The sequence below is a fragment of the Dendropsophus ebraccatus genome, chromosome 15 (assembly GCF_027789765.1).
Source record: "Dendropsophus ebraccatus isolate aDenEbr1 chromosome 15, aDenEbr1.pat, whole genome shotgun sequence".
Lineage (NCBI taxonomy): Eukaryota > Metazoa > Chordata > Amphibia > Anura > Hylidae > Dendropsophus > Dendropsophus ebraccatus.
This window is the reverse complement of record NC_091468.1, coordinates 68,378,993-68,401,968: the sequence shown is the minus strand read 5'-3', so window position 1 is coordinate 68,401,968 and position 22,976 is coordinate 68,378,993. Positions and strand designations below refer to the sequence as shown.

The window sequence follows — 22,976 nt, the reverse complement described above, 5'->3', positions numbered from 1 at the left end:
TGGGCTCACACCATGTTTTTGCAATCATTTTTTTTTTCATCCATTTTGGATGAAAAAAAAGATGCATTTGTGCGCGACCATTTTGATCTGTTTTTCCATTGACTTCCATTATAAAAAAAAAAAAACAATCAAAACGCATCTCTTTTTTATTTTTTATTTTACAGTACGCAAAAATAAGGTCAGCTATGTTTTTGTGTATGGTAAAAAAAAACGGATGCTGAAAAGAACGATGGGGGAGATTTATCAAACTGGCTCAGTTGCACCTTTCATTCCTTATAGATTTTTTGGAAAATGGAAGGTGGAATCTGATTGGTTACTAGGGGCGACTGAGCCAGTTTCACCCTACACCATGTTTGATAAATCTCCCCCGATGTTTTTTGTCTGTTTTTTTTTATAATAGAAGTTACTAGAAAAACGGATCTAAACGGTTTTTGATCAGTTTTTTGCAAAAATGGAAGAAAAATATAATTGCAAAAGCGTAGTGTGAACCCAGCCTTAGCGCTGTCTTTTGCAGAAACAAACATCTGTTATCGTGACTTTGGTTCAGTGGGTATATATGTTTTGTTTGTCCATCATGGCTGACTCCTATCACCACCACATCATCATCTGTCTGCGATTGTCCTCATGTAAAACCCCTTTAATTTTAAACAACATGTCATCAGGATAGAGTAAGGCCCTATTCACATGTCTGTGAGTCTGTCTGCTGATATAGACCTGCATTTGCAGACAGAACATAGAACCAATAGATTTCAATGGCTCCATCCACATGTCCGTATGTGTGTACGTGGCTTTGAGCTGTGTCAGCAAAAAAAGGACAGGTCCTAGTGCGGAGCCGAACTTGCTGCACGGATTGCTATCTTCTATGTAGTGGTCTGTGAAGCACGGAGCACTGTTGATGCACATTGGCGGCTGCAGGCTGCACTATGGATGTGTGAATGACACCATGTCGTGATTTCCAGCAAAAGTAGAACTGTTGGGAAGTATGTTTTATGGCTATTTAAAGGAGTAGTTTACAAAAAAATATATTTTTCTTTCAACCAACTTCAAATTAACCATAAATTGCCAGAGATTTTGTAATTTACTTTTATTAAGAATTTTCCAGTCTTCCAGTACTTATCAGCTGCTGTATGTCCTGCAGGAAGTGGTGTATTCTCTCCAGTCTGACACAGTGCTCTCTGCTGCTACCTCTGTCCATGTCAGGAACTGTCCAGAGCAGCAGCAAATCCCCATAGAAAACCTTTCCTGCTCTTCAGACTAGAAAGAATACACCACTTCCTGCAGAGCATACAGCAGCTGATAAATACCGGAAGACTGGAGATTTTTTTAATAGAAGTAATTTACAAATCTAGATAACTTTCGGATAACTTTTGTTAATATAATATAATCACCTTCCCTATCCCACTTACATCTCATGTTTTTTACTCTTTAGGAGTTCTTTCGCCACCTGCCTCACATGATCCAGCAACACACGACAATGAACGACTCTGGCAATTTCCTGATTGAGACGTGTGACGACACGGTCTCCAAGGACATCAAGCAGCAGCTCCTGTTACTTAATGGTCGATGGAGAGAGCTCTTTGTGGAAGTCAAACATGTATGTTCTTTATCTTGCCTATAACTTGCTATAGAAAGAAGATGATACTATTACCCAGTGTATTGCAATTAGTTTAGATATGAAAGATCATTTAGGCTGGGTTCACACTGTGTTTTTGCAGTTTTCTTTTTTTTTTCTTCCAAAAACCAATACATTTGAGTGCGTTCGTTTTGATCAGTTTTTCAATTGACTACAGATTTATATATATATATATAAACGACAGAACGGAGTGCACTCTCAGGAATAAGTGCTCGGAGTGCCAGCAACGGAGACTGGATCCACGTCTCCTCTTCAAATAATAGTAAGAAATTGCAGCACTTCCAAAATAGTGAAAACAACTGGTGGTTTATTTGGTGTAGCAAATAACAAAAATCAGCAACGTTTCTGTCTCATCACGAGACCTTTCTCAAGCATAAAAAATCAGTGACTCATATCCTTTTATATACTTAGTGAAATACAAAACAGGTGAGTAATCACAGTGTGATCATGTGACTCAAATACACAAGTGTAGTGAAAAAATTATTACATCGGGTTCCAATCAGGAACAATGTGTAGTTACAAAGTATGTATACAGTACAATTCATCCAGTGTTGTGTATACAAGGTGATACAAATGTTAAAATATGTTACATATAATAAATCGGCGGGGTTAGCTTCCACTCACCACTGCTCAGAGAAGAAAAAGGTAGGCTGTACTTGTCTCCATGCTTGTTCGCCCTCGTTGTGAATGGTTTGTAAACAACATCAACCCGCATGCGCGGGTCAGTGGGTGTCAACTGGCTTACGTCATTGTAAGAAAAACATAACACGGGGCTTGTTGTTATGTTTTTCTTACAATGACGTAAGCCAGTTGACACCCACTGACCCGCGCATGCGGGTTGATGTTGTTTACAAACCATTCACAACGAGGGCGAACAAGCATGGAGACAAGTACAGCCTACCTTTTTCTTCTCTGAGCAGTGGTGAGTGGAAGCTAACCCCGCCGATTTATTATATGTAACATATTTTAACATTTGTATCACCTTGTATACACAACACTGGATGAATTGTACTGTATACATACTTTGTAACTACACATTGTTCCTGATTGGAACCCGATGTAATAATTTTTTCACTACACTTGTGTATTTGAGTCACATGATCACACTGTGATTACTCACCTGTTTTGTATTTCACTAAGTATATAAAAGGATATGAGTCACTGATTTTTTATGCTTGAGAAAGGTCTCGTGATGAGACAGAAACGTTGCTGATTTTTGTTATTTGCTACACCAAATAAACCACCAGTTGTTTTCACTATTTTGGAAGTGCTGCAATTTCTTACTATTTTATATATATATATATATATATATATATATATATATATATATATATAACAAATCAAAACTCATCCAATTTTTAGTGTACACGAAAACGTGGTCGACCATTTTTTGTGTACGTTAAAAAAAAAAGTATGCGTTTCGATCTGTGTTTTTTTTTTATTATGGAAGTCAATAGAAAAATGGCTAAAAAGGAAGCACACAAATGCATTCGTTTTTTTCATCTGTTTTTTTTACATAAAACCAATAAAAAAAAAACCCAGATTGGATAAATGCAGTGTAAACCCAGCCTTACTACCGTATAAATAATCTCAAATTACTTTACAGTTTCTTTCTTAGGTTTTTGCAAAATCTTTATAATTTCTTGTAGCGATGTGTGTCCAACATATTGCAGGTAGCGGAGAAAAAAATCAATGAGAGCAGAACAAATATCAGTGCTAATTCCTCCATGTTGGGGAATAATATAGCAGGTTTGTGATAAGTGCTTTATGATGGTTATTGGCATTATATTAAAGGGGTACTCCAGTGGGAAAAAGAAAAAATCTTTTAAATCAACTGGTGTGAGAGATTTGTAATTTACTTCTAGAAAATTTCTGCTGTTCTCCAGACTGGAAAAAACACTACTACCTGCAGGACATACAGCAGCTGATAAGTACTGGAAGACTTGAAAATTTTCACTGGAAGTAAATAACAAATCTCTGGCACTTTCTGGCACCAGTTTATTTTAAAGAGATTTTCTTTGCTGGAATACCCCTTTAAGTACCCATCTAATGATAATGGTCTTTTTTGCATTACTGTATCAATCACGAGGAAGCTACATATCACTCCAGCTCATAGATACTGGGATGGGTTGGCGCTCTACAGAGCTCACTACTTTGAAGCCAAAGAATTTCAAGACTGAGTATGAAGCTGCTACTGTTCAAAGTTCTATACATTTGTAATTTACTTCTATTAAGTCTTCCAGTACTTATCAGCTGCTGTATGTGCTGCATTCTTTCCAGTGTGACACAGTGCTCTCTGCTGCCACCTCTGTCCATGTCAGGAACTGTCCAGAGCAGCAGCAAATCCCCATAGGAAAACTTTCCTGCTCTGGACAGTTCCTGACATGGACTGAGATGGCAGCAGAGAGTACTGTGTCAGACTGGAGAGAATACACCACTTCCTGCAGGACATACAGCAGCTGATAAGTACTGGAAGACTTGAAAATTTTCACTGGAAGTAAATGAAAAAATCTTTGGCACTTTCTGGCACCAGTTTATTTTAAAGAGATTTTCTTTGCTGGAATACCCCTTTAAGTACCCATCTAATGATAATGGTCTTTTTTGCATTACTGTATCCAGGGGTGATTCTAGCCTCTCTGCTGCCCGAGGCGAACTATAGAATGACGCCCCCCCCCCCGTCAATCCGCCCACATTATAATCCACTACTGCCCCCCCCCCCCCCCCCACTGCTGTCCCCAATAAACATAATGTTTGGTCCCTTGCTGCACAGAGGATGTCAGGAGAGGAGGGGGCTGACTTTATAGGAGAGGTCCCAGCAGCACAGAGGATGTCAGGAGAGGAGGGGGCTAATCCTATAGGAGAGGTCCCAGCAGCACAGAGGATGTCAGGAGAGGAGGGGGCTAATCCTATAGGAGAGGTCCCAGCAGCACAGAGGATGTCAGGAGAGGAGGGTGCTAATCCTATAGGAGAGGTCCCAGCAGCACAGAGGATGTCAGGAGATGAGGGTGCTAATCCTATAGGAGAGGTCCCAGCAGCACAGAGGATGTCAGGAGAGGAGGGTGCTAATCCTATAGGAGAGGTCCCAGCAGCACAGAGGATGTCAGGAGAGGAGGGTGCTAATCCTATAGGAGAAGTCCCAGCAGCACAGAGGATGTCAGGAGAGGAGGGTGCTGATCTTTTAGGAGAGGTCACAGCAGCACAGAGGATGTCAGGAGAGGAGGGTGCTGATCTTTTAGGAGATGGTCCCCCTCTTCCCCCCTTATAGATGGTCCCCCTCTTCCCCCCCTTATAGATGGTCCCCTCTCCCTTATAGATGGTCCCCCTCTCCCCCCTCCCTTATAGATGGTCCCTCCCTTATAGATGGTCCCCCTCTTTCCCCTCCCTTATAGATGGTCCCCCTCTTCCCTCTCTCTCCCCCCCTTATAGATGGTCCCCCTCTTTCCCCCCCCTTATAGATGGTCCCCCTCTTCCCCCCCCTTATAGATGGTCCCCCTCTTCCCCCCCCTTATAGATGGTCCCCTTCCCTTATAGATGGTCCCCCCCCCCTTATAGATGGTCCCCCTCTTTCCCCCCTCCCTTATAGATCGTCCCCCTCTTTCCCCCCTCCCTTATAGATGGTCCCCTTCCCCCCCCCCTCCCTTATAGATGGTCCCCCTCTCCCCCCCCCCTTATAGATGGTCCCCCTCTCCCCCCCCCCTTATAGATGGTCCCCTTCCCCCCCCTACCTTATAGATGGTCCCCCTCTCCCCCCCTCCCTTATAGATGGTCCCCCTCTCCCCCCCCCCTTATAGACGGTCCCCCTCCCGCCCCTCCCTTATAGATGGTCCCCCTCTTTCCCCCCTCCCTTATAGATGGTCCCCTTCCCCCCCCTATAGATGGTCCCCCTCCCTTATAGATGGTCCCCTTCCCCCCCCTATAGATGGTCCCCCTCCCTTATAGATGGTCCCCCCCCTTATAGATGGTCCCCCTCTTTCCCCCCTCCCTTATAGATCGTCCCCCTCTTTCCCCCCTCCCTTATAGATGGTCCCCCTCTCCCCCCCCCCCCTTATAGATGGTTCCCCCTCTCCCCCCTTATAGATGGTCCCCCTCTCCCCCCCCCTTATAGATGGTCCCCCCCCTTATAGATGGTCCCCCTCTTTCCCCCCCCCCCCCTTATAGATGGTCCCCCTCTTTCCCCCCTCCCTTATAGATGGTCCCCTTCCCCCCCCCTCCCTTATAGATGGTCCCCCTCTCCCCCCCCCCCTTATAGATGGTCCCCTTCCCCCCCCCCTACCTTATAGATGGTCCCCTTCCCCCCCCCCCTACCTTATAGATGGTCCCCCTCTTTCCCCCCTCCCTTATAGATGGTCCCCCCCCCCCCCTGCACAGCAGATAAAACAAGAAACAGCACATAACTCACCTGCCATCCGGTCCCCCGTCGAGCCTCTCTGGTCTGGTCCCGGCTGATGTGCGGCTGCCCGGGGTGTCCCGTCCTGTCCCCGGCAGCGCGCGCATCAGAGAGCTCCCCGTGTGCCTGTGGCTGTGACTTCCGGCGCACGGGGAGCTCTCTGATGCGCGCGCTGCCGGGGACAGGATGGGACACCTCCGGCAGCCGCACATCAGCCAGGGGACTAAGGCTGCATTCCACGTTCCGTGATCCTGTCGGATCACGGACGTGGAATGCATGTACTGGAGCCCCCCCGCCCCCGGCAGTATCTGTAATGAGATGCTGTGAGCGGGGGGGACTGTATTCATAACCGCCGCGCTGTAGTATCAGCACCGCGCGGCTGATTCATTACAGGGCGGCGCTTATGAATACAGTCCCCCCCGCTCACAGCATCTCATTACAGATACTGCCGGGGGCGGGGGGGCTCCAGTACAGTCAGTGGCGGATTATAATGTGGGCGGCCGCCCGAACCGCCCATATTATAATCTGCCACTGAATGCCGCCCCCACGAAGACAGCTGGTGGCGCCGCCTGAGGCAGACGATTCAAGTCGCCTCATGATTGCGGCGCCCCTGACTGTATCAATCTAGGGAAAAACTTCAAATTAAGAAAAGAATGTATAGGATGCATCACCTTTACCTGTCTGTGTATACTACTAAATTAATCTGGTTTATCTCTTGCCAAATAGCACACATATTATAATGAACTAAATTTGATACCATACCCTAGTGTGCTATGCTGTATGTGCTGGTTACCATGCTCAGAATTAGAGATGAGCAAACTTACAGTAACTTCGGGTTCACTCGATACCTGTTGCTAAGGGGTGCCTCCCAGTGGAGAGATCACCAAACCACCCTGGTACTGTATGTAGTCCCCTTAAGTCCCACCTGGTTATGAGTATAGGGGCACAAATAGGGAAATACCAGGGTGGCTCCTTAAGTGTCAAAGTCTAACTTGCGAGTATTGCTACATGACAAGGGAAAACCAAAGCCAAGCATCCATCCACAGACAGCTGTTTCGGGTAATTGCCCCTCATCAGTGTGGAGCAGGATTCTGGCTATTTGGGGTAATAAGTAGTAGACTGGCTTGGCATCACAATATGAATGTTCACAGAAAGACTCAACTACATTAAAGGGGTTCTCCAGTCCTACAAAAACACGTCCACTTTCTTCCAGAGACAGCGCCACTCTTGTCTCCAGGTCAGGTGTGGTTTGGAATTAGGCTCCATTTAGTTCAATGGAAATGAGTTACAAAACTTCACCCAAACTGGAGACACGAGCGGTGCTGTTTTTGGAAGAAAGTGGCCATGTTTTTGTAGTGCTGGAGAACCCCTTTAACAACCAGCTAGTGTGTCATATAAATTCAGGAGTGATTATTAGAAGAATCGGTAGCTGTCTGTATCTGCTCTAAAAATCCAAGGACAACCTTTGAAGAAGCAGCTTCTAAGCGTGAATCTTATGTGAACGTGATGGGAATATATATATAATAGTTCTTGGAAAATGTGGCAGTGATCCTGCTAGTGACAGCCAGCAAACCTCTGACTCTTCTGTTCTGATATCTTGCAGTATGCTCGAGCAGATGAATTTGAGCGTGCGAGGAAGGAGTACGCAGATGGCTTGATAGCACTTGCAGCATTCGCAGAAGGAGGCAACGAGAGAATCTCCATGCATTTGGAAGTCTCCTTTCTCAATGTTAAGATGTTCGTCCAAGATTTAGAGGCATGTTTTTTATAATTGTAAATAATTTGTTTTTGTGCATTTCTGTGTAATTCGTAAATATGCAGATTTTGAAGCCTGAAATGTAACCAGTAAATGTCACTATTGATTTAATATTTGCCTTAAGATAATGCAAACCAGATGACCTAGAACCCTATTATACCTGTCCTTCAAACCTGGTTAGAGGTTTCCTGGAATACAGGAAGTTCTGCCACTTTAAAGACGCACGTCACAGTTTTTTTTTAAAGAAATCAACTAGGAGTGCTTGCATTGTATGGTCAGCTCTCCTGTCAGACGGCACCAAAACCTCTTTCACCACAGTGACATTATACTGACCGAATTGTTACATAACACAGACCACTGTCTCCTGGTAAGCTGCAGAGCTAATAATAGAATTAGTAAAAATAAATTGCCCCCAATTGATATACAACCTGCATGAAAATGTGACAAGCACTCTTTCACAGTAGGAGTTGGAGAGGTTCAACTAGAAAAAAAACTTAGGGCCCTATTACACCAACAGGTTACCTGACAGATTTTTATAAGCCAAAGCCCGGAATTAATTTGAAAAGAGCAGAAATCTCAGTCTTTCCTTTATGACCTGTTCTCTGTTTATAGCCCATCCCTGACTTTGGCTCAAAAAATTGGCAGATAATATGTAAAAGGGCCCTGGAATTCTAACAGATAGATACTTTGGTTTCTTCATTTCCCATTATTATGATACATGAGACTATCGATAAAAGTAAGAAATTTTTATCACAGAATTATCTCTCACAGGATATCAAGCAGAAGATGCCGATCATTGAAGCTCAGTACAAGTCGGTGACGAGGAAGGCCCAGCTTCTCACTAAGGAATCACCTCCGTCTGAATCCAGTGAGATGTTGGCTGCTGTGTCCAGGATAAAGGACCAACTCAATAAGGTTAGTGGCCAATATTATAAATAAAACTTGTAATTGAATATACTTATTATTTTATGAATGACATGATGGAGATGACGGATTCTTTACATAATGGGAAAAAATTACACCTCATTGATTTGAACATATCAGGTTTCCATCACGGTGCCCAGTATATTACTACAGCTCTGTATGTTGCAATATTGAATCCTGTATGTTTGATGTAATCTGCATTGGGGCTCCTCACCATGCCTCTGATGCACACTTCAATACAGACTTAGGCCATGTTCACACATGGCGAATCAGCAGCCGTACTGTGACACGGGCGTGTCACAGAATGACAACTGTCTGAGATGTTCAACTGCAGTACCGGCCAGGTTAAAGAGGATGTACTACCTGGTACATCCTCTTTAACCTGAACCCACTGATCGAACGGCGCCGGCATGGGGAAGCCGGTGCTGCGGTCTGTTTTTTGGACCGAGGCCCTGTATGATGCGGCTCTGTTCATTCTAAGGGAGCCGCGTCATACAGGGGAGGGAATTCCCTCCCACTGGGGGCGGGCGGGCTGGCCTCCAGTGCTTGAGCACCGGCCGGTTCCCGTGCATAGAACGGCAACGGGGCCTCGGTCCGAATAAAGGACCGCGGCACCGGCTTCCCCGTGCCGGCGCCGTTCGATAGGTGGATTCAGGTTAAAGTTGATGTACCTGGTGGTACATCCTCTTTAACCTCAATTCTTTCTTTTAATTGTGCATTCGGGTTTGCCCGCACTCTAATTAGCCATAGCAGACAATGTAAAATTTGTCTGGAGCCGTACTTTACATTGTCTGCACAGTCTATTTTGTACGGCCATTCTTCAATGAATAGCGACCGCTTAAAATAGACATGGGAGTTTTCTGTGCGTCCGCATGGAATCCCGGCCGGAGTGTATACAGAGTGGTATACATTGGGGTTTCCAATGCGATCGGCCGATGTGATTAAACAATGTCCGTTGTTGCAAACCTGCAACAATAGCTGTTGTTTAATAAAAAGAATATAGTGTGTGAACATGGCCTTAGGGTTTATTCAAGAGCGACTCATGGGCCCTGACGCAGACATTCAGCCTGGTTATGCCCCTCCCAAACACTGTTCCCCCAAAACCGAGCAGTACAGACCAGCAAACAAATATTATCTACTTAGTGTGTTGTATACAGGGACTCACAGGTGACATCTTCCCTGATCAAAGTCAGTTGTTATTTTTTTTTTGTCTATCCATGTCGACGTCTTCCAGTCACATCTCAAGTGTGCAGAGTTTGCTGGTAGCAATGAGGGCTGGTTGCATCAAAGTGCTGGAATAAGATCTGGGGAAAATGGATGTGAGGGGGTGTTTTTTGTTTTTGTTTCTAGAGAGAGGGGGGATGGATATTTGTTAATTTGTTTATGGAACAGTTGGAGTTTTGATTTTACTGTTTAATTGAAAAAAATAAAAGTATTAAAAGTGAAAAAAAAAGTGTGCAGAGTTTGCTGCTCAAGTGTCTTTGAACCTTGACCTCTGTCTCTAAATGAGGGAAGAAATACTGAACATAACAATCTTTTTATTACATCATTCTGTTCAGCTGTTCTTCTAATATGGGCAGAATTAGCTTTGTGCTGCGCCCCTCCCCCCACCCTCCCGCTGCTCTTAATTATCAGTGCTACCATGCTCCTAAAGATCTGTGTGCCACCATAAGCTAATTTATTACCATGCCACATGAACAGCAGGACAAGGAGCAAAGCTAGCTCTCTTATGTATTGTGTCTGAATGGCTAATACCTGTGTATGTATTTGTGTCCATAGATAAGAGAGCGGTATCCTCCCCTGCTTTATGAATCCCAGCAGCTTCTTACACCACTCGGAGAATTTGAGAATCAGATGACCAACTTCTATGAATATCTTGAAAAGCTGAGCGAAATTATCACTATGTCAGAGTTAGATCTGCAGTCCACGTCCGTCTATAAGCAAAAGCAGCGGGTACGTACCGAGGTTATGAATGATCAGTGAGATGTATATAGCTCCCATAGATCTGGGCTTGTGCTATAAGTTTTTATTGAATAAGCTCCCACATGTTCCAAGTACTAACCTTGAAGGGGAACTAACCTAACCTGCTGATCGCCTCCTATAGCGCACAGGGCTCTAAGGAGGACGGTACGTCTCTTACCTTACTGATTCTTAGGCTTATCTATATGTTTTAGTAAGCAGCTAATGACTAATTCTGCACGACCGAATAATGGTGAGAGGAAGGTGGAGCAGGAGTTTTGGAGATGCATCTTATAGGTTGCTGTAAACCCAATGGGATAGAATTTATTAGACTGATCCTAATTCAAAATATGGTTGTCTGTGCACCAGAAATTAGGGTCTATGTCTGCTACAAGTTGGTATAGGTTTGATGCATTCCTGGCCATAAATACTGATGGTTCTCTGAAGCCTCCGGATTTAGACCCCCTTTACACGTCTTTGAATATTTTTACAATCAGGAAACATTGATCAGGAAGCCTTTTAGAAGGCTTCTTAAAATTATCCGTAAAGAAGGAAGAGAAGGAAGGAAAGAAATCATCCTCCTTTTCCACTTTTCTGGCAGGAGTGACGTTAATCTGCAGCACTGTGGGTGGGTATCGCCTCTTGTGGCTAGAGGTATAATGCTGCCTTCGTCCACAAGAGTGATTGTCAGGGTTGGGAGACAATGTCTCCCACTAGGTCAATTACAGCACCTCATCTTACTGTACGTAGCATAGAATTAAAGGGCCAGCGTCACTTGCCCAGGTAAAATTCATCTGGAATTTTGTACAGTTTCTGGATGTGCATCCGGAGCTGTCCAGAATTCTGGGATGCCCCCATAGGGGTTCTATGGTGCAGCCATGTAGGATATAGGAAAAATCGTGGAGGGTATCCATTCCCAAAAAAACTTTATGGGTCTGGAAATTTGAGCCATTTTAGAACCTCTTTTGTTCTGCAAACATAAACCTGTATGAAGGGGTTACTAAATTCTCCTGGTACCAGCAACTACTTTATGCTGAGGTAAGAGCAAGCATAAAGACAAAAATAAAAAACCTAGACACAACATTTCCTCCTGCTGCTTTCTGATGGCTGGCTGTGGTCATAGGGGCACTCTCCGTCTCCTGTGTATCTGTGCCCCAGGGAGGTGATCAGGCAGTTGACACTATAATGATCGGCACTTCATGTTTTAACAAGAGAACAACCTTCTGTTTTATGTCTTAGGAGCTATTGACGTACCAGGAGAGCTGTAAGAAGGCCTTGGCTGTCATTGAGAAGAACGGCCAGGCTGTCCACAAAGCATTGACAATCAGTAAATCCTTGCACCACTTTGACCGCTCCGGTCTCCAGAAGAAAGTTACAGACGCTCAGTCTGCGTTTCAGGTGATTTGCAGCGCATGGCTACAATTCTGATTCTCATCTCTCTTCTATCCTACATTTATTTTCTTAGATTGTTGATTTTCTAGGGTTTTTTCCAACCCGTAACCACTTCCTATCTTACAATCTACACCCGTTATAAGGAATTTCTGTGAGACACAATGCAGAACGCAAAGCAATAAGGGGAATCTTCATAAAACACTCGAGGGAAAAACAAAAAAAAGCTAAAAACTGCCTTTACGACTAACTGTGCTTTGTATTAAAAAGTTGTTTTAAAAACATTGTGTGCCTCCAGTCACTTGTCTCTTACAGGCTTCAAAAAACTTTCCATAATCCCTTCATTTGACTCATGTAGTATACCTCTATAGTTTGTATTCTTTATGGGGAGAAATTCTCAATGCTTTAACCAGAAAAGTAGTTTTAAAAAAAAAAAAAAAGTGTTGCACAACCTTTGTGCGTGCTTTCACTTTTCTTTTTTGCTCGAAACCCAACAAAAGTTGCACAAATAAGTGATAATTCAAAAGTAATTAAAATAATTTTACATCATAACATGACAAAAAAATTAAACTTTAAAGTTGTTGTTTTTTTTAATAGTGGTCTTAAGTTAAAGGGGTACTCTATTTTTTTTATTTGTGATCAACTGGTGTCAGAAAGTTATACAGATTTGTAATTTACTTCTATTAAAAAATCTCCAGTCTTCCAGTACTTAACAGCTGCTGTATGTCCTGCAGGAAGTGGTTATTCTCTCCAGTCTGACACAGTGCGCTCTGCTGCCATCTCTGTCCATGTCAGGAACTGTCCAGAGCAGGAAAGTTTTCCTATGGGGATTTGCTGCTGCTCTGGACAGTTCCTGAAATGGACAGAGGGGGCAGCAGAGAGCACTGTGTCACACTGGAAAGAATGCAGCACATACAGCAGCTGATAAGTACTGGAAGACTTAATAGAAGTAAATTACAAATGTATAGAACTTTTTGAACAGTAGCAGCTTCATACTCAGTCTTGAAATTCTTTGGCTTCAAAGTAGTGAGCTCTGTAGAGCGCCAACCCGTCCCAGTATCTATGAGCTGGAGTGATATGTAGCTTCCTCGCGGAGCTGAGCTATATCTGTTTTTGAACAACTTCTACAAATACTTTTTTGAGCTATTTGTAGTTCAGATCAATACTTTTCCTGCCGCCAGATATAACACACAAGTAATCGGTGAATCTTTGGACACATCATTCATCTAACTGCTGCAAAAGTGTCTGGTAAGACATTCAGACCGAGAATCAGCCAAGCTTGGGAAGATGGTGACCGCTTCCAATGATCAGACAGCAGCGGCAGTATAAAGAGGACAAGGGGGAGGGCATCTCACTGACTGTGCCCAGGCCCCTGAATAAATCACATGCATTGGTTGTTGCCCATGCGCCTCACAGTGAAATCTATGTCAGCTAGGAACGTGCACCAGCTCTCGGACATAATTAAAGCAATTTTAGAAAACTTTGGAGACCATGCCCCTTTATGCAACGCCCTGCCTGCATTTCTAAACTTGCACAATTGGCATAAAAAAGGTGCTAATTTTTATGCAAGCCTCAGGTTTGCACAGAAATGTGTGGCTCTCTAGGGATAGATTTTTTTTATTTTTTATTAATTTCCCTCTGGTAAGTCACATCACTAGAAAGTTATTGGTCATCTCTTAGATAACTAAGTGCATGCTGGTAGTATCTAAACCAATAAAAGCATATTGAAATGAAGCACAATAAATATTGTCAGTATATTGCACTAGAGCAGGGATGTCCAGGCATGATGGGTATTGTAGTGGGGGGCCGAAGGTTCCCCATTTGTGCACTAAGGTAATCCCCTCCGATATAGATGAGCACATAACAATAAACTATACATACCAAACATCTATATGCAAGGGCTATTACATCTCTGTAGGCGTTCATAGAGCAAGCCACATGGCTCTACATTGGAGCACAGACTTGTGCATTGCACATAGATGCCATCTTCCCAGTGAATGAAACATGAAAACTAAAAGCAAGACCCATCCAGCATCTGGAATGTCTCGTGTGACACCAGCGTACAGTAGCACAGTATCAAAACTACCCTCTAATAAAATAAACCTAATTAAACATTAGATTACATACAGACTATAACATATCATTCAGCTATTTCATAAATAAAGCTATTTAAACCATAAAAACATCAAAATATTTTTTAGAATTTCCTTCTAAATTTCTTCCTAGTTTGATCACTTTACAGCCATCCACTTTGCAGCAGTTAGAGGACATTGCTTGGCTGCTGTAACCTATAGATTGATGGAATATTACAAGGGCAATATCCAACCTGTTAGGAAATACAATGTACAAAATACAATATATACAACATTGTGGAGATTCTTACTTCTATAAACGACTTAGAAAGCCGCCTGCTATTCTATCGGACTAGTCACCAGCGCATCGGGATTCTCTGCCTTTTCTTCTAAGGACCCTTCATCAGGCTGATGCCTTTCCATCATTTCCATCCGGGGTATCTCTTCTTGTGTGTGATCATACTATGTGTTATGTTGTTAATGGATTTAGCACTTTTATGTTCTCGAATGGAAACCTTCCCTTATGCTTTGTTCTGCATTGTGCCTCATTGTATAGTAATTGCTTTCTGTTTGATCCTATTTGACCACCAGAATGTGTCTTCCTCGAGTCTTTTACATGACTGTCAAATTGTTTTTCTTTGTCTTGCACATCTTATATACACTCATCTGTCATAAAGTGTTGTTACTGTAAATAGGTATAACTTGTTGAGACATGGACTCCCCAAGACCTCTGACTGAGATATTAGCCAAATCCAGCAAGTGTCATAGATGTGTATTTTACTTCTGTTAAAAAATCTCCAGTCCTCTAGTACTGCTGAATGTTCTGCAGGAAGTGGTGTACTCTTTCAAGGCTTACATGCTGCCACCTCTGCAGGGCATACAGCAACTGATACGTATGGGAAGATAAGGACTGGAGATTTTTTTTATAGAAGTAAATTACCAATCTCTGGCACTTCCTGGCATAAGTTGATTTGAAAGAAAAAGAAATTTGGTGAACAACCCCTTTAAAGTAGAAGTCCGGTAAAAATAGGGGGTGGAGGTGAGGGAGAACATAATAAAGTAAGTATACTTACCTGTCTCTGTGCCCCCGCAGCTCTGTATCACCGGCTCTCTGACAGCTCCCAGTACTCATTTTCCCCAGGCTTCCTGGTATCTAAGGAGTTGGGTGAAACTACCTGACCCTCCCGCTCAGTCAGTCAGTGACTGCAGCGGTGTCCTGTCCTAGTCCGAGTCGTGATGTTGCAGCTGCAGGAGACTGACTGTGGTTGAGGAGCGGTCATGCGGCATTGCTGGATCACGGAGACAGGTAAGTATACCAGTTGGGAGGTAGAACCTCATCCCACAGGTTACCATCGGGAGGCCAAGTTAACACCTTGAACACCTGAAATGGTGCTCCTCAAACCGTTCCTGAACACCACCTGTAGTGTGACAGGTCTTCTCTGCTGAAAGAGGATGACATTAGGGAATACCACTGCCCTGGAGGGGGGCACTTGTTCTGTGTAGGGGGTATCTATTGAAGTAGCATGCATATAAAGTGCAAGATTTAAGAGTTCCAAGAAGAATGTTGCTCACTTTTCACTCATATTCATCCCATTGTGCTTCCTGGAGCCTGACACACATACACCCGGCCATCCATATCAGGCCACCTTCTTCTATGGCTTCATGATCCAATCCTGATGTTTATACGTCCGCTTTGGGTGGTGAATGAGCATCAGCATCGGCCCTCCTGATGGTGTGTGACTACACAGCGCCACACTTCTCAAGCAGCCGTGCACAGTGTCCTCTGACACCAACCATCATAGTCAGCAGCATGTGCTATAGAGAGTCTTGGGCGCCTATAACCCTTTTGCCCATCGGTAAAGACTAAGTACTGCCTAACGCCTATCCGTGTTACCTATAGTAAACAATAACTTTGTAACGTTTATTTACATGGGCCGATTATCGTGCAAATTTTTAACATGCGGGCTGCTGACAAACTCGCAGCGGGATGTCCATCCTGCTGCAAGTTTGTCTGCCCATAGAGTGTACAGGGCAGGGATCCACAGCGGGTCTCGCTGCAAATTCGCAGCGAGAAATCTGCTGTGGGATACGCCCAGTGTGTTTGTACCCTTAGGGTTGTATTAGACAAAACTATTTTTCGTTTTTGCCGATTAACAATAACTGATCGCAAACAAGAGCTTTTGGGAATGACCTGAAATCGTTCCCCATATTACACGGAACAATAGTAATTATGATTATTACTACGATAGTTAACTCCCTCTGATCCCAACAAAAGAACAAAGGATGTGTACATTTGGCAAACAATTAAAGGGGTTGGCCACTTTATAGTAAAATAGTTCAGTTTACAGTATTAGGGTACAAACCCACTTGCCGGACCCGTATTGTTAACTCAATGGCAGACAAACTCGCAGAAGAGATATACATCCCTGCTGCGAGTCTGTCCGCAGCCCGCCCCGTTAACCCCCCGGCCGCTGGAGACTATACATCACCTCTTCACGCTCCTGCTTGCTTTGGCGGTTCCCGGCACATCCCGCTCGGCCAATCAGTGCGCTGCCCCACCGCAGCGCACTGATTGGCTGAGCGGTACTTGAAGACACCGGGAGCCCCGAAGCAAGTAGGAGCGGGGACCTGGTGTTGTATAGTCTCCAGCAGCCAGGGGGTTAACGGGGCGGGCTGCGGACAAACTCTCAGCAGGGATGTACATCCCTTCTGCGAGTTTGTCTGTCATTGAGTAAACAGGGCCGGGATCCGCAGCGAGTCTCGCTGCGTATTCGAAGTGAGAAACTCTCTTCGGATCCGGCAAGTGGGTTTGTACCCTTAGTAAGAGTTCTCACTCCATATACTGACAGCAGCTCCCTGTGGTACTCACTGTATATACTGAAAGCAGCTCCCTGTACTCACTGTATATACTGACAGCAGCTCCCTGTACTCACTGTATATACTGACAGCAGCTCCCTGTGTACTCACTGTATATACTGACAGCAGCTTCCTGTACTCACTGTATATACTGACAGCAGCTCCCTGTGGTACTCACTGTATATACTGACAGCAGCTCCCTGTGTACTCACTGCATATACTGACAGCAGCTCCCTGTGTACTCACTGCATATACTGACAGCAGCTCCCTGTGGTACTCACTGTATATACTGAAAGCAGCTCCCTGTACTCACTGTATATACTGACAGCAGCTCCCTGTGTACTCACTGTATATACTGACAGCAGCTCCCTGTGGTACTCACTGTATATACTGAAAGCAGCTCCCTGTACTCACTGTATATACTGACAGCAGCTCCCTGTGTACTCACTGTATATACTGACAGCAGCTCCCTGTGGTACTCACTGTATATACTGACAGCAGCTCCCTGTGTACTCACTGCATATACTGACAGCAGCTCCGTGTACTCACTGCATATACTGACAGCAGCTCCCTGTACTTACTGCCTATACTGACATCAGCTCCCTGTGTACTCACTGCATATACTGACAGCAGCTCCCTGTACTCACTGTATATACTGACAGCAGCTCCCTGTGTACTCACTGCATATACTGACAGCAGCTCCCTGTGTACTCACTGCATATACTGACAGCAGCTCCCTGTACTTACTGCCTATACTGACATCAGCTCCCTGTGTACTCACTGTATATACTGACAGCAGCTCCCTGTGTACTCACTGTATATACTGACAGCAGCTCCCTGTGTACTCACTGCATATACTGACAGCAGCTCCCTGTGTACTCACTGCATATACTGACAGCAGCTCCCTGTGTACTCACTGCATATACTGACAGCAGCTCCCTGTACTTACTGCCTATACTGACATCAGCTCCCTGTGTATTCACTGTATATACTGACAGCAGCTCCCTGTGTTTACTGCATATACTGACAGCAGCTCCCTGTACTTACTGTATATACTGACAGCAGCTCCCTGTGCTTACTGTATATACTGACAGCGGCTTCCTGTGTACTCACTGTATGTACTGACAGCAGCTCCCTGTGTACTCACTGTATATACTGACAGCAGCTCCCTGTACTTACTGTATATACTGACAGCAGCTCCCTGTGTACTCACTGTATATACTGACAGCAGCTCCCTGTACTCACTGTATATACTAACAGCAGCTCCCTGTGTACTCACTGTATATACTGACAGCACCTCCCTGTACTCACTGTATATACTGACAGCGGCTCCCTGTACTCACTGTATATACTGACAGCGGCTCCCTGTACTCACTGTATATACTGACAGCACCTCCCTGTACTCACTGCATACACTGACAGCAGCTCCCTGTGTACCTTTATAGAGCTAAAATCAGTCTCTCCTCCTCCCAGCTGTGCTGCCCTGCTCTGTGGTGAGTCTGTCCATAAGATGGCCAACGTGGAGGAACATGTGACCATGCCCCGCCCCCACATACACAGGACACATACATGACTGCTGCCAAACCATCAGCAGTGTCATGCAGAACTATAGAGGACACTCATAGCGCTCAGGAGTCTGTCCTGATGACATTTATTTTTACCAAAGATCAATTAGTTATGTGTAGTGTTAAGCGGACCTGTCAGGATGTTCAGGTTTGTCAATGTTTGTTGTTTTTTATTGATGGTCTTACCTCAGAATAGGCATCAGTATCTGATTGTGGAGGCCCGACACCTGACCCAGTCATCCTTCTATTACACAGTTTACCTATTATATGTATTTATATAGCAAAATCTTATTAGACAGCATTTCATTACTCACAATTTGTCCAACTAGATTTTTGAGATATAAAATATATTGTTATGATACAGGCTGAGAGATGGCCATGTAATTTTGTCAGACTTTCATATAATATATATATATATATGTGTGTGTGTGTGTGTGTGTGTATATATATATATATATATATATATATATATATATATATATATATATATATAAAAATCGGTATATAAATTTTATTTTTTATGCATAAATATAAGTTTATATGTTATCTATAAAAGCAAAGATGATGCATATAACTGAGGCCGGGTTCACACTGTGTTTTTGCAGTGCATTTACACATATCAGTTTTTTAATGGCTTCTTTTAATGAACACAATAATGTGCTCAACCGTGTTTTTGTCTACGCTAAAAAAAAGAAAAAAATTCTGTACCTTTTTTTTTTTATAATGGTAATGAAAAGTCTGTACTGTTTTTCTTCAAAACAAGAGTGTAACAAAGAAGATACCAGAATGGAGGAAGAAGGTAGAGGCCAATACTAGCATGAGGAAAAAGTTTGAAGAGTCAAGAACGGAACTCGAAAAAGTTCTAAAAAAAGCTGATTCCTACTTTAAGGAGAAAGGAAACCCTGAAGACCTTCTGAAGAAGCACACTGTAAGTAGCCAAGAGCTCAGATCTTCACAGGCTGTTGTGTTAAGGCCTTGGCACACTTTTTTTATGCCATATAGACTTTATTTAATCAGTTATATGTAATAATTAATAGAGATGAGCTCAGCCCCAGTATGCTCAATTCCAATCGATCAGTATTTGATTACTGGTGGCTAAAGAAGTTGGATGAAGCCCTAGGATATCTTGGAAAACCTAGATATAACCTATGGCCTATGGCGGTTCCCATGTTTGCCAGGACTCCCTAGGGCGGCCTCCAACTTCTTCAACCACTGGCAATCAAGTATAGAACGATCGGACTGGAAGATGGTCGAGGAAGAATCGTGCTCATCTGTATTAATTACCCTACATCCTGACCTTTGCCCTCTAAGAAGATACTCATCCATGCATTATTATGGCAGCGGTTATCTTGCTCTTCTAGCCTTACATCTGTTACTAATATTGGAGTATTTCGCTTTCTGTAATTGTTATAAAACAAGAAGCGTAAAAACCTGCGTCTGCTATGAATCCCTGAATGTATTCCTATCATTCCCAGGAGTTTTTTGGCCAGCTAGATCAGAAGGTGCTGAACACGTTCCTGAAAGCTTGTGATGAGCTGACCGATTTCCTCCCGGAGCAGGAGCAGCAGCCATTACAGGAGACTGTCCGCAGGTTACATAAGCAGTGGAAGGTTGGTAGATCACGTTCCTTATGTCATAAAATATACAATCATGTTATAATAGTAGGAACGGTTAGGACTAAATAACTCTGTATTATAATACCTATATCTTGTATTATCAACCTATATAATGGACACCAAGCAAACCAGAATCATATACACATAAAGAATTCCGTCTAGATCAGAATGCAATGAATGTCTGTACAGAAGGTATCAAATATGGGAAGCAATGACACAATGAATCCATGCAGAGAGAATACCTCCAGAAAATGCTCTGTTAAAGGGGAAGTTCACTTTTTTCTTTTAAATCAACTGGTGCCGGAAAGTGCCGGAGATTTGTAATTTACTTCTATTAAAAAAATCGCAAGTCTTCCAGTACTTATCAAGTGCTGTATGTCCTGCAGGAAGTGGTGTATTCTCTCCAGTGTGCCACAGCGCTCTCTGCTGCCACCTCTGTCCATGTCAGGAACTGTCCAGAGCTGCAGCAAATCAACATAGAAAACCTCTCCTGCTCTGGACCGTTCCTGACATGGACAGGGGGGCCAGCAGACTGGACTTCAGATTTTTAAATAGAAGTAAATTACAAATCTATAGAACTTTCTGAAACTAGTTGATTTAAAAGATAAAATTTTCTCCCCTTTTAAATGTTCTCATAAGTAACAAAAAAATATATATTTATATTTATATATATATATATACACACACACACACACACACACACACACTGCTGCTATAATGTGCCTGCACTTACACTCAGCTAAACACACTGCTGCTTTAATGTGCCTGCACTTACACTCAGCTAAACACACTGCTGCTTTATTGTGCCTGCACTTACACTCAGCTGTACTCACTGCTGCTATAATGTCCCTGCACTCACACTCAGCTATACACACTGCTGCTATAATGTGACTGCACTCACACTCAGCTATACACACTGCTGGTACAATGTGCCTGCACTCAAAATTTGCTATGCACACTGCTGCTATAATGTGCCTGCACTCACGCTCAGCCATTCAAAGTGCAGTATAGAAAAGTTTCTGTCACTGTCCTCCTGCAGAGCTCTGTGATTCTCACTTCCTGATTGGTCCATGCTGAACACACACCCTCTTCCCGACTGCTGTCATGAGACCACACAGACCCCTGACAGCAGCCCTGCTTCTCTATTCTAGCCTGTTGTACTACGCTACTGCATTATGGCGATCTGCAGCTCCATCCTGTATCTACAAACTGCTGCTGTGTTATCAGGGTTATACAGTTACTATACATTATACATCACATGCTGCTATACTGTACAGTAACTTATATATCACATATCCAGCTGCTGTGTTATCAGGTTTATACAGTTACTATACATTATACACCACATGCTGCTATACTGTACAGTAACTTATATATCACATATCCAGCTGCTGTGTTATCAGGGTTATACAGTTACTATACATTATACACCACATGCTGATTGCTATACTGTACAGTAACTTGTATATCACATATCCAGCTGCTGTGTTATCAGGGTTATACAGTTACTATACATTATATACCACATGCTGATTGCTATACTGTACAGTAACTTATATATCACATATCCAGCTGCTGTGTTATCAGGGTTATACAGATACTATACATTATACACCACATGCTGCTATACTGTACAGTAACTTATATATCACATATCCAGCTGCTGTGTTATCAGGGTTATACAGTTACTATACATTATACACCACATGCTGCTATACTGTACAGTAACTTATATATCACATATCCAGCTGCTGTGTTATCAGGGTTATACAGTTACTATACATTATACACCACATGCTGATTGCTATACTGTACAGTAACCTATATATCACATATCCAGCTGCTGTGTTATCAGGGTTATACAGTTACTATACATTATACACCACATGCTGCTATACTGTACAGTAACTTATATATCACATATCCAGCTGCTGTGTTATCAGGGTTATACAGTTACTATACATTATACACCACATGCTGATTGCTATACTGTACAGTAACCTATATATCACATATCCAGCTGCTGTGTTATCAGGGTTATACAGTTACTATACATTATACACCACATGCTGCCATACTGTACAGTAACTTATATATCACATATCTAGCTGCTGTGTTATCAGGGTTATACAGTTACTATACATTATACACCACATGCTGCTATACTGTATAGTAACTCATAATATCACCTGTTCAGCTGTTTCTCATTGTTTTATTTGTATTACATGTTATTTATAATATAAAATCATTATATTTGGGGTATGGAACCAATTGTCTGCAGATCAGTGATTTCTTCTGGGAAAATTTTGCTTTGATTTAAGAGCGGATTTGGATTACAAGTGCGGCCCTGTAAAAAATTATGTTTATAATCCAAGGCAGATTTATATATATTTATATATATATATAATATATATATTAGTATTTCCATAAGAGTCATGTTAATAGTCGCCTTTAAGGATAACTATGCTGAATTCCCCCGTATATGATTATTTGTTATACAGGATTTTCAGAGTGAAGCCCCTTACCACTTATTGCGATTGAAAATTCAGCTGGAGAAGAATAGGATTCTTGGCAGTGTTGAAGAATGCCGGGCAGAGCTGGCCAGAGAGAACAAAGTGTTACCAGTAGATGGAAGTGAAAAAATCATTAAAGAACATCGGGTAAGTGAGCTTATAACAAGATGATTGCTGTCACGTAAATTGCAGATGAAGATAGCAATAACCGTTCTTCTGCCGGCAGGCCTGGGATTCAGGCTATGGTCACAGCATGTTAGTGGCTTTTGTATAATGTGTACACCGCATAGGGCAGGGATGGGAAAC

The 22,976-nt window shown here is 43.1% G+C and overlaps 1 protein-coding gene across 1 annotated transcript in view; it reads left to right on the top strand.

The window, feature by feature from the left end:
* SYNE1 (spectrin repeat containing nuclear envelope protein 1) overlaps window positions 1-22,976 on the top strand; it is a 385,540-nt gene that overhangs the window by 193,468 nt on the left and 169,096 nt on the right. Inside the window, exons 18-25 of the mRNA XM_069955314.1 lie at window positions 1,430-1,594; window positions 7,624-7,776; window positions 8,548-8,691; window positions 10,480-10,653; window positions 11,899-12,057; window positions 19,305-19,469; window positions 20,017-20,151; window positions 22,659-22,817. Of these exons, the coding sequence (XP_069811415.1) occupies window positions 1,430-1,594; window positions 7,624-7,776; window positions 8,548-8,691; window positions 10,480-10,653; window positions 11,899-12,057; window positions 19,305-19,469; window positions 20,017-20,151; window positions 22,659-22,817 (1,254 nt within the window). The remainder of the gene's footprint in view (window positions 1-1,429; window positions 1,595-7,623; window positions 7,777-8,547; window positions 8,692-10,479; window positions 10,654-11,898; window positions 12,058-19,304; window positions 19,470-20,016; window positions 20,152-22,658; window positions 22,818-22,976) is intronic.